General features: G+C 42.9%; 1 protein-coding gene across 1 annotated transcript; it reads left to right on the forward strand.

The window, feature by feature from the left end:
- The first annotated feature begins 6,009 nt into the window (after positions 1 to 6,009).
- On the forward strand, positions 6,010 to 12,138 carry ENDOU (endonuclease, poly(U) specific). The gene is given in 7 exon segments (XM_018083627.1): positions 6,010 to 6,150; positions 7,395 to 7,506; positions 9,616 to 9,737; positions 9,823 to 9,935; positions 11,321 to 11,474; positions 11,894 to 12,062; positions 12,065 to 12,138. Coding segments are annotated over 7 exon segments (885 nt in total).
- Positions 12,139 to 12,963: the final 825 nt, after the last annotated feature.

Below are 12,963 nucleotides of genomic sequence, written 5' to 3' on the forward strand. Positions count from 1 at the left end.
TGGGCTCCCTTCAGGTCCTGGAAGGCCACAACAGGTCACCCTGAAGCCTTCTCTTCTCCAGGCTGAACAATCCCAATTCTCTCAGCCTTAACAATTCATTAATGGCCATGTTTATCCAAAAAGCACCAGGACTGAGCTGTGCAACAAGATAGGATGTTTCAGCCGGGCTGCCTAAAAGTTTGGTTTACATCAATGTGTACAAATTACTGACTAATAAGCAAATGCATCTTTGTGTCTGTGCTAAATGTGAAACATTTCAAAGCTCTTTAATTAATATGGCTTCACCTGCAGTGAACAGACCTCAATGATTCCTAAACACAGATTCTCCTTACAAAATCCTGGATCTTGGCAAAGGTCAGCTGCTCGAGGTGGCAACTTTGTCACGTAGATCTTCCCCAGGTTTATTGCCCCATTCCTTTGGAAATGCTGTCACATGGGAGTGAGACAGCACTGAATACTCTCCTCATTCTCCTGTGACAGAAAAAGAGGAACAGAGAGCAGGGTCAGCCTGGCCTCAGCTGTTGCACAAATAAAACCCTGTGCGATGAGTTTCTGCAGAGAAACCCAACCCACATATTTTCCAAGGCTGCTCTCTGGACACTCGGGTTTTCTTACTGAATTAGACCTAGAACAACCCAAATTCTCTGATGAATTTGCCCTTGATCAGTCCTTCACTTCTGTTGGTGAACACACTCCTTTTAGTTTGGGATGCCTTCATTTTTCTTAGCTCAATGTCTAAATCACACGATGGAAGTTTTAAATAAGATTTAAGTACACATTTGGTTTTGAGATTGCCAGTGATGCTGCTGACCCAACCTGCGATTTTATCAAAGATTAACTTAAACACTGACTCCAGTGATGACACTGCTTGTAAATGAAAATTCCCTGGGCTCCCATCTGGGCTCTTTCTACTAGTGTGAGTAAAGAAGTCACAACTTTCTTACAGACAGAATACGCCCACTGGCTTTTGTATTTTAACTGAAAACCCAGAAGAAGACTTCCTGCATTCAGTTGATAAACTGGGGCAGTTGATAAATGCAGGACATTGGATTTTTTGTGTTTACCCAGAACTGCAATAAATACTAGTAAAAAATGGTAAGGAAAATTTCTGTTCAAATTAGGGATATTGAAGTTTGAGATATCAGTGTCATAAGGAAGCTTCACTTTAATGTGTTTTAAGTCTTGTTTCCTATGCAATTCTATGTGTCAGGTGTCTTCATTACCAGGGGCTTTATTTTGCTCTAATATGATTCTTTGAAGGGGTACATGGACCAGAGGTGCAGAACCACTTCTATAACTGGTAGCCTAATGCCAAGCCATTTTGACTTCTGTATATACATACATACATACATACATACATACATACATATATATATATATATACAGTTTAGGCCTAAAGGTATGTTTTTTAGGAGTTAATTATTATGAAGAAGAAAATGCTAAAATTACCAATCAAACAAAAAGAAGCTTTAAACCATCTGAAGGTTCATTTAATCACATAATGAATGCAAGTTTCCCAGGACAGGTGTTGGAATGGGTACCTGCATTTACCAGCACCTGCCACCACTTGCTTCCAGTGGTGCATGCGAAGTGCTGCCTTTCTAAAGCATGTCTTTGTTATAATGCTTCCTATATTCACAAGAACAGAGAAGAATAAAGAAGCATATGTTGGGTTTTTTCCTTCCCTACTTTTTTTTTTAATCTCAGATTTATTATCATCTTCCCTTCTATTGTCAAATAATAACTGTATGTGGAACAGCAAGACTGGAATGTCCTGTCCATCTCAGGGTTTTCAGACTTGCAGTGCTTATTTCTGGGCCCCAAAATTCATGCAGAAATCTAAAATCTGCTTAGCAAATAATCCAGATGCAATGCTGTGACTCATGGCTGAAGTTCCTGCATGGATCTCAGGATTGCATCTGGAAATCCGGGTGAGAGGAGGAGGTGGCCATGCTTCTCCCTGCTGTCACCTCCAGTATTCCCGGCCAGAGGAGGTAAGGAAAAGCAGGAGCCAGGTGCAGGTGGTTTTGACTTCCTGGTCTGAGTGTTCCTGTGCTGAGAGAAGCGTGACTTGTGCTGCTGTCCTTACACTCCACGGCCTCTTGTGGGGTTTGGCACCTCCTGCCTGTCCCTTCCCTTTTGTTCTGCCTGTCAGTGTGAGTGACAGTCCTTGGAGTATAAAAGGGAGACAACTCCATGCCTTGGACTACTAGGAGGATTTCTGAGGTTGTCTTATCCCTACTCAGAGTATTTGCTGAGAGAAAAACTTCCTCCTGGCATGGCAAGTAGGTAAGAGAAACTTCTTCTCTGACATGAAGGGTGAAGGGGGTGGGATACATTTGTCTGAGAGAACATTATGTGACATGCAGCATGGCAATAACCCTGCTTCCTCTTTTTATTCTGTTTTCTAACTTCAGTATAAAAAATCGGTGAGACTTCTGAGCCATAAGCTGGTTTAGCTTAAAATAAAGGTGATGCTAAGATCAGATTTTGCTTAAAAATAGCTATAATGTAATGTAGAGATATGTAGAGTTGCTTCTTCAAACATCACCTGCTTGCCCAGGACCTTGACAGACTGAGTAACTGCTGAGTAACTGCCCCCTCTTATGTTTGTTCCTTCACAACGCCTTTTCCTTTCCACCTACAAAACCTTCCTCACTTAAACCTTGGTATTTCAAATAACAGCTTTAAACTTAAAAAAAAAAAAAAAAGTCACTGGACTCAAATAAAAGACATACACAGTAGCATAAGGGGAAAATGGAGATAATAGCTTCTATCCTCTATTAACCATATAAGCTGATGCATGCATTTCACAAAATTGAACCCATTTTATAAAATGATTGGAAACTTCTTGTGGATGTTCTGGTGTTCCAAATGCTCTTGTTCTCTGTGTAAAGATTAAAGGCTGTTTAAAATTGGATGTTGTTCAAAGGATCTCTGAAGGTAAATTTACTTTGGAGAAGATGTTTGATCAAACCTTCTTTGCAGAGCTGTGTGACCCATTTGCAACACATGTTTTTCTTGCTTTGACACTGTTGACTTGCTCACGTTATTTGCTGCTGACCTTTAATTCTCTTCATCTCCTGAGTAATTTCTGATTTATAGCAATAAAATCTTCCTTGTTTTGGATAGAACAAAGGTTTCATACAAGAAAATCACTCAGAAAAATCAGGCACACCATGAATGTTTCACTTGAAAGCCATAAAAAAATGGGGATGATATATTCTTTTGCTCTAGCCATACTGCTGGTGCATCAAGTTACTATTGCAAAGAGCCTCCCCCAAAAGTTGTCTCAGGCCTTAGAAGTGCAGACTAAGTGTTCTTGTTATTGGGGTGGTGCTTTGCTCATGAAAGCACAGCCCAGCAAGGCTCCAACTGGACAAAATCCAATTGGCCTCACTTCTTGCACAGAAATAATTTATTCTATGTGAAAGCACAAATTTAACAACTGAGAGCTTTCACCATAGGGAGGGAGTTGAGAATTGATGATAAGAATCTCTGGGTTGAGTCATACATACAGTTATATTGAAATCCAGAGAGTAAATGTACAATACTCTTTTCCAGAACAACCTTACCTAAAAGCTGGTGTGTCATGAATTTGCATGAAGGTGTTGAGCATCTTCTCATTGAAGTTGTCTCACCTAATATGTGTAAGCAAAGTTTATGGCCCTTTTTGAAAGAAATACTGTGCAAAAAGAGTTTTTACAAGGTGACTGTGTAAGCTGCTAAACAAGTTCTTTGCTTTGGCAAGGATGTATTTTTGTTTAACCTTCAGTTTCAATGTGTACAGGTGCTCTCTGTTTGGAAACAGAGAAACATGGAAAAGTCCACAATGATATTGTGGTAGCACCCAGCCGAGATAAAGAAGAGAAAAGGGCTTTATTTTCTAAAATTAGGTGAATTCAGAGTTTTGGGACAAGTTTTCTGAATGCAGGATTACGTTTAGTAGAAGTATATTTATGAAACAAATATGAGGATTGAAATCTGTTAGGTAGCCCTCTCCTGAGTAGACCCATTGAGCTCATGCGATATTCCATAACATCTCTAGAGGAGGAAAGGTCCAACAAAGCCCTAAAGTGCTTTATAAACACAGGAAAAATCTGCTCAGAGCAGACCAAGAAGAAACAGTAGGTATTGAAGGGATGACAGATCTCCTGTGTAGGTGACTTTTACCAAAATACATCCATACTAAAATATGTGTGTATAAAATACTGAATTTATGGAACAAAGTATTATAATAAAACCCAACTGACACTCTCTATAATGCTTCACATATCTTGAATGTCCAGCATACAGCAGACTCCTATCCACCACTTCCAAAGTAAAAACTGTATTAGACACAATATGATGGCGCTCAAACAGATGGGATAAGCTGAGGCAGAGGGGCAGGCAGCAGGAGGGCCCAGAACCCAGGAGAAAAGTGACCCAATAATATTAGGTCAGTCTAAGTCTTTTTCCTTCTTTCAGGTATAGGTACCTTTTCAAGCCTAGTTCAAAATTCAAATGATCTTGTGGATCTGTCAGTACCTCCTGAGGTACATGATGGCTCAGCTTCACAGCTCCAGGCAGCCTGAGGTGTGGCAGCCCTGCCCTTCTGTAAGAGGCTGCTTTCCCCACTCTAAATAGTTCTGTGAATATCACATGTATTCTTCATGCTCCTCAGCTGCTGCAGTACATCCTCTGGGGCTTTAATGTAAACTGCCTGCTTTTGGCTCCTAGCTCAGGGATGTGAATTCCTTTGGGCATCAAGCTCTCAAAGAGTTAAGCACAGATTGCTTGAGCTTTTCAGGGTTTTAAACTTAGGGTATGAGTTCCATCCCAAAGTTACACAGAGAATCTGGAGAAAAAGTATTGCTCAGTGACAGGGGAAAAAAGTCTCAGTTCTCCAAGCACAGTTTGCTACTTTCTGTTTCTTCCAGTATGGAGCTTAAACCATCAGTTTCTGAGCCTGCTACAAAGTGAAGAGAGGAGAGGACACATAAAATGCTGGCTCACTTTTTGCACTTCCTGACTCTCAAGCTGCCATGTCAGAAGACTGTGACTTCATCACAATATTTGTTTGCTCTTCCTGCTTGAGAGCATGGATTTTGCCACTGGCAGGAGGATACAGCAAGTTATCTCCATCCTGGGCAGCACAGAAGCAGAAGACATAACAGGAATCAGGAGGTTCAGAGCTGGACTTGAAGGTGCTTTAGTTTAGTATGGGAGAACCAGTTAAAAAATCATGGCACGTTGGCCAAACAGCTATTTGAAAGAAATGCCTATTGTTAACAGATTTCAGTACTTTTCTTATTTTTTGCTTTGGAGGAGAATTCAAACTTATCAAGTGGTTCTTCTCTGGGCTTTGGTGCACGTGCTGGTTTGTAACTGATTAATTCCACTGTCACTCATTTACAGATTAATCCATTCCTCTTTCTTCTCCACTCTATTCTTTGTCTTGATCCTATTGATGTGGACATGATGCACTTGGAGCTACCTCTGGGCGGTTCATCACAGTAACAACTTCCTAAATCTTGTTGATAGATGGATGAATAGACTTCTGAAAGCTGTACACTACTATTCAGGGCAAAATTCCATTAAAAACAAGGAAAGGAGCAGTCTAGGTAGGTCTGTATGTGCATCAGAGATCAGTGCATGAAAGATATTTATTGTAGAGGGAATTCTTCACTTCCTGTTCTGTTGGTAGTGCTGTTGCACACTGGTAACATCTCCTGCTTGCCTCTGGTTTGTACAAGAATGAAATACCACTGTCTTCATTTTTGTTTTTTGGAAACTGCAAGAAGACTTATCAACAAGAACTTTTTCAAATAAACTCTAACATAACCTTAGGGGAGGCTCAAGTTTCTTTATGGGTTACCTGCATTCCTTAAAGATGAATGTGTGGTTTTTAGACCAGCACTGACAGGAAGGTGTGGGGAGAAAGAGAAACCTCTCCTGATGACAAGCTGGTATCCAGAACATGGAGTGACATTAGAAGACTCCAGAAGTGGGACTTACAGAAGTAACAGCATGTCTTTTTTTAATGTGTATTTCTCTGCATTTCTTGACAGGAAGGCCTTAAATCATGAACTTTCTAAACTTTTCAGTGAGATGTAGGATATGGATGTTCCCCGCCTCATGCCTGGGAGAGACTACACGATTGATGTTCAGGTAACCAGCTGCCAAGTCACATGAGGATTAAGGGCAGCGTGGTGCTGTAGGAAAAGGTGCTTTAGGAAAAGTGCCTTTCCTAAAAAAAATTGTGTGTGCTTTGTAATTTCCATTTTCAAGAGCTACCAAGATGATACTCTGAGCAATATGGTCTGAATTCAGTGCTGGCCACACTTCGAGCAGAACTAGAGTCCTGAGGTCCTCTCCTGGACATCCATGGATGTTTCAGCATGTGAATGATGGTTTGTGTGTACAGTCTGGGTGACTTGCAGTAGGTGAGATAGAACCCAAGTCATTCTTAGGGGAATAAGGGAGGAATTTGAGGAATTCTTGGGTTTTTCCTGGAGAGTGGGGAATAGCACAGAGGCGTGGGTGAAGAGGATTTCAGGGCTGTTGCTTACAGTCTGAGGGAACTGTAAGGGAGGAGTGGGTATCAGATTTGATAGGCAGCCATTTCACTCCTTTCTAGCTCAGTGTAGTGCAAAAACAACCATGTGTTTTAGCCACAGACTGCAAGAGGCCACTGAATATTCAGAATCCAGTTTTGTACTCACACAAATACTCACTTTATTCCGATGTTACTCAAATGTTTTATTCCAATGGTGCCTCACATTATAACATATAATATTCTGTTGCTGATAAATTTGAAATAGGGTTACCAAAATATAGCCAAAATATGCGTGGGGGAAACTTCTCCCATATGGTTTCTCCATTTGTCTTAACAAGGCTCTACTTACCCTTGCCCATGTTAACAAACTGCTACTCATCTTCTATCCTCCTTCCTTGGGAATGCCCTTTATGAAATAGAAATTTGAAAGCTGTCAGGAAAGCCTCCTCACAACTGCACAGAGAAGGAGGGTCCTCAAATGTCCTTTTTATTTATTTGAGTTGGGAGGGACCCTTGGCTCTACATTACTTCTGCTTGTCATTTATATAGCAGAGTAACACAGCTGACTGTTGATCAGAACTGAATTGTCACATGGATGTCATTGTCACAGAGATGACTGTGCATCACAGTCATCTCTGAGTCAACGGAGAAATTTCAGGCTCTTACAGTGTCAGAGATTATGCCTTTTTTACTTTATGTTGGCAGTTCTTGTGTAATGTCTTCTCTTGTTTCATAGGAAGACAATTCCTAACAAAGAATCCTGATGGGGGTTTGTTTGGATTATTACAAAGGCAGGCACTGTCTCCTCTGAGGACACCTTACTTCCCACATTGTTTTACTCTGGTATTTCTCCCAGGGAGAAGCAGGTCCAGCACAGCCAGGGGACAGTGCTGTCCGGGACAATGCAGCCAGACATCTGTTCCACAATGTAAATGAAGGACTCCTGAAGAGCATAAAAACTTTTGCAAGTGAGACCTGTTCTTTTGTTAACGGTGGACATGACATGGAAGAATCCATGTTGGGTTTTATGGGTTTGCCTAAAATATAGCATCGTATATTATTTCGATGGTGATGAGGATCATCAGGCTGCACGTCATTTGAAGGGGGTTTTCATAACATGGAGGTTACCTTTGACCTTAGCGTCAGGGAGAACATCCTTTTACGCCTTAGCCAAAATCTGAATTTCTCTGTGATTCTTTCACTACAAAGTGAAAAGGATGAGACTCTTGTGGAAAGACTGAAAGAGGTGGGATTTTTCAGCCTGCAAAAGAGAAGGCTTCAGAGTTACCTCATTGTGGCCTTCCAGTACCTGAAGGGAGCTATAAGAAAGATGGAGGGAGACTATTTCCAACGGCCTGGAGTGACAGGACAAGGGGGAATGGCTTCAAATTGACAGAAAGTAGGTTTAGATTGGATATTGGGAAGAAATTCTTCCCTATGGGGGTGGGGAGGCCCTGGCACAGGTTGCCCAGAGAAGCTGTGGCTGCCCCATCCCTGGAAGTGTCCAAGGCCAGGTTGGATGGAGCTCTGAGCAACCTGGGCTAGTGGAAGGTGTCCCTGCCCATGGCAGGGGGTTGGAACAAGATGATCTTTAAGGTCTCTTCCAACCCAGGCCATTTTACGATTCTATGTTTCTGTATATTAAAAAATACACCAAATTCATCTTTCCTCCTTTGCTCACAGCCTCTAAGCCCTTGCAGACAGCTCTACATCCATAGCTATTCCATGCATTGCTGTTGGGGGCTTGTCATGGTTTGAGATAGCCCCAAAAATCCAATTCCCTAGCTCCATCCCCCCTCCCAACATCTCAACCTAATGTGAGATGGGTTTTTCCAGACAAAACACACCAGACTCAAAGTGGGGGAAAGGGAATATATTACAATGACTGTACAAATAAATACCATATCACATTATACACATGATCACAAACTATCTCTACCATGACATATAGTATTTACAATGGATCAGATCTCTTCTCCCCTCCAAATAAAGTCCAGGAGGGAAAGAAGGACAGATCCCTTCCATTCCTTAAGCAGCAGCATCTTCTAAGGCAGCAGGTTTCTCCTCATCTCATGCATGCAGCAGCTGTGGCTGGCTTTCTGCCAGCATCCACGAGGGATGTATCCAACCTCTCTCGGCCCCATCGCCTCCAACCGAGGGGTCTTCCGTGGGCTTCGTAACCCCAGACAAGGTCGTATCACCACGTCATATCACGAAGACTCAGGGGGGTCTTCGTGACGGTCTGGTATCTCCAGGAGACTCAGCTCCTTGCAGGGCCTCTGTGCCCTGCCTTCAGGCTGCCACCGTGGCAGCAGTGCGAGGGGAGAGCCAAGGTCAACTCCCCCTGCATTCCATCTGGCCGTCCCGGTCCAGCTCCGGGACGTCTTTGAGCTTCTCAGCTCCTCTCTCTCTCCGGTGCTGCGTGTCTAAAACTCTTCTCCTTAATAGGAGTCCATCTCCCTCTTTTCTCAGAGGGATCTCAAAGGAGTTTTGGGGGGCTGGTACAGTCTTACCCTCAGAACTCTGTCTCTCAGGCTGCTGGCTCTCTTTCTCCCGGCTCTCCTTCCAGGAGTCCTTTTTCTGGTGCTGCATGCTGCTTCTGCTGCTCCTTCAGTTCAGGTGTTATCTGTCCTGGCTCTCTGCCACCGTTTCTGTGGTGCTTGCCGGCTGCTGCTCTGTGCCCATGGAGAAAACATCTCCCAGCTTAACTACAGACACTTAGTCCAGCCTAGCACTGTTCCAGGTCTTTGCAGTCCCCCCCCCTAGCCAGGGGCCCCTTCCTCGTGGCTCTACAACATGGCCACCTCTCCTCAACAACCAAAACTACAAGTCATCTCTTCCGGTGAGCTTGTGGAATGTTGACATTTTTGCAGGAGCGCCCATTGGGCAGAACTTCAAAACTTCCAGGGGTTTCCACCCCTTGGGGTCTACCACTTTTCTTAGCCTCTGGGGGAAAACAAAGTCCAAACCACGACAGGGCTATAGTTCAAGCACGTCCATGAATGTATATTTCCTTCCCTAATTTTTCTCAAGCTATCTCATGTAGGTTTAAGCTGAATTATTCCTCCACTGAGGAGCCTTTATTTCCTTACTGGACAACTATGAGACATCAACTGGTGTAGCTGAAGTAGTGACTCCAGAAGAAATAGCTGAAAACAACAGTTTTCTTGATGCTATCTTAGCAACAGAGGTCATGAGGGTAAGTAATGCAGATCTTTTTTTGTCACTGAAAACATTGAATTAAAAAGTAAACTCTGTCTGTGTCTTGGTTTTCTATCCTTCAGCGAGCTCATGAATATCTGCTCAAAAAAAACCTAGCAAAGCCAAACCTTACCGATTTCAAGCATCAGCTCTATGACATCTGGTTCCAGCTCTACGCCAGGAAAGAAAAAGACAGGTATGTTTGATGGGTATGGCCACTGTTCATTCCTATGCTGTTTGATTTAGATAAGTATCTGAGTGCTGTCTGTTACACACTGAACTGGAAGACATCCTCAGAATGGCTTCAAATTGACAGAGAGTAGGTTTAGATTGGACATTAGGAAGAGATTCTTCCCCGTGAGGGTGATGTGGCCCTGGCACAGGTTGCCCAGAGAAGCTGTGGCTGCCCCATCCCTGGAAGTGTTGAAGGCCAGGTTGGATGGGGTTCTGAGCAACTTGGGATAGTGGAAGGTGTCCCTGCCCATCAGATGATTTTTAAGGTCCCTTCCAACCCAAACCATTCTATGACTCTATGAATGTTGCCTAAATTAGGTGTTGAAATCTTACTGCTCAGAGACAAACAGTGTTGACCTTTGTGGTACATTGCTAGTGAATTGCCTCCGGCTGCTCTTTGTGAACCTAATCAGAGGCCTTCGACCACAGACTTTTCAGATCTTACTTCATCAGTTTGACTATGAGTCTGTTACAGGAAACAGTGCCAGAAACACTGATAAAATCTGGATGAGCAGCAGTGATGCATCTGTGGCATTTACTATTAACCTTCATCATCAAATACAAATTCAGTCCTCATGGCTGGAGTTTTGTGATGGTTTCACTCTAGGCCTTCCTGGAGACCAGCTTGTAACGAGGAAGGAACTAGGAAAATGATCACGGAAGTATTCCATGCTATTCCTTTACGTAACTTGAGGTATAAATAAAGCCAGCAGGAGGGACCTCGCGCTCTTCCTTTCTGGCGAGGTTCGAGAACGGCGGGTCCCTGTTTCGGTCTGGCTTATCTGGAGCCAAGGCTTACAGTGACTGCCGTTATCTGCCACGCATGAGGGGAGAGTGCTGGGCCGTGTCTGGCCATCCTGCTTGTTCAAAGGGAAGTGGTGAGATTTTGCTAATTTACCTTCAGTTGGCTGGTTTGACTTGTTTGGTCTTTGTCCCTTTTTGTCCTTTTCCCTTCTCCCTCCCCCTTTTCCCTTTTTGGGGAACTGTTTGGGATTTCTGGAGTTGTGGTGCATAGTATTCTCATTGTATATATCTGTCTCATATATAAAATATATATATATTTTTGCTATAGCTTTGGCTGTTTAAGTCGTTTTTTTTTCTCTTCCCTCTCTGGGAAGCAGGTCCTTGTCGTCGAGTTTCAGGGACTTGGCGGGAAGCCAGCTCGAAACTTGCACAAGTTTATTGCAAGTTTTGAGCACAGTGAGAAAGAAAACCCAACAAATCCAGACAGAAACTACTCATTAATCAACCTAAGCAAGATTGTGCATCTTCTTACCTTTTACCTCTGCCAATTTGAACTATTTAAACACATAAAAGACCTATATATTGTTCTTTTGTTTATTACAGACCCGATTCTTGTGTTTTTGAGCATGTTTTTGTTGGAGAAACAAGGCATGGCAAAGAGATCTTAGGTTTGCATAACTGGGTGCAATTCTACCTTCAGGAAAAGTGTAACCAAATTGATTACAAGGGATATGTCGCTTGGAAGAACAAAACCAGGGTAAGAACAAGCAGGGTGCCTTTGCAAGCAAGACAAATGGATCCAGTTGTGGTAATGAAAGAAGGTTCAGTGATGCAATCACAGGCTCAACTGTTTTGAACAGTAATAAGTATATACAGTATATAACTGTAGATAATCAGAATAAATACCACCCTGCCGTCCAGCTTCCTTTATTGCAAAAACTGTTTTAAAAAGTAGTGATGGTGTTTACAGAATTGCAACACTGTTGGGGCTTAATTGAAATAAATGATCGTATATGGTCCAGAGGTATGGGAGAAGACTGTGCTCCAGCTATAGCACCCTGGTACACCAAGCATGACTAAATCTTTCAAAGCTCTCAAAAACCTGGAATCAGAAATTCTATCTGCCCTCTCACAGCTGTGTTTGAGATTATCCTGTTGTTTTTTTTATGCTTTCAGCCTGACAAAGATGTCCAAGTTTTAAGCATCCAGTTCAGCTGGAAGGGCTCAGTCAAGCTGATTGGAAGCACCTTTATTGGTGTGAGCCCGGAGTTTGAATTTGCCCTTTACATCGTCATTTTCCTGCTGTCTGAAGAAAAAGTCACCCATGAAACAGTGAAAATAGATGAGTTGTCTGGTGCCATGGGCACCACATTGGAACAGCATATCCTGTGCTGCTCAGCACCAGTAGTGAAGACTCGTAGTTAGAACAGTCCACACTCCTTTTTTTCCCAAAGAAGTGTGGTGTGGTGGGGAAGGGAGGAAAGGATGGGGGGTGGACAGAACCAGACAGCAGAATAAGTTAATGTGCTGTTTTATACAACTCATTTTAAGTAAAAATTGATGACTCACTCTCTTTTGGTCTGCAATGTAGTGTTAAATCAGAAGTGTGCTGCGACTTAGCATCTGACAAACCATGAAACATACTGCTGCTGACATTAAAGGCTGAATCAGATTTACTTTAAATTTACATCAGCCTTCTCTGCTGCTCCAGCTGGGTCCCTGTAAATCTCTGGGGCCTGGTGGGATTCATCTGAGAAAGCTCAAAGAGCTGCTGATGCCACCACGAGGCCTCTCTCGATGATTTTTGCACTGTCTTGGAAATCTGGAGAGGTCCCAGTTGACTGGAAACTGGCTAGTGTTGTTCCAATTTTCAAAAAAGACAAGAAGGATGACCCTGGAAACTACAGGCCTGTTAGTCTCACTTCAGTGCTTGGTAAAGTTATGAAGAAGATTATTCTGGGAGATATTGAAAAACAACTGAGGGGCAATGCAGTCATTGGTCACAGCCAGCATGGCTTCACGAGGGGAAAGTCCTGCTGATCAAACCTGATTTCCTTTTAGGACAAGGTAACCCACTTGGTTGATCAAGGGAAGCCAGTTGATGTAATCCTTCGGATTTCAATAAAGCTTTGGATACTGTCTCTCCCAGTACCCTTCTGGACAAAATGTCCATTCCAGAGATGGATAAACTCATCATGTGGTGGGTGAGCAATTGGCTCACGAGTCCTGTACAGAGGGTGACAGTG

Source organism: Manacus vitellinus, unplaced genomic scaffold, assembly GCF_001715985.3.
Source record: "Manacus vitellinus isolate BGI_N305 unplaced genomic scaffold, ASM171598v3 scaffold_66_pilon, whole genome shotgun sequence".
Classification (NCBI taxonomy): domain Eukaryota; kingdom Metazoa; phylum Chordata; class Aves; order Passeriformes; family Pipridae; genus Manacus; species Manacus vitellinus.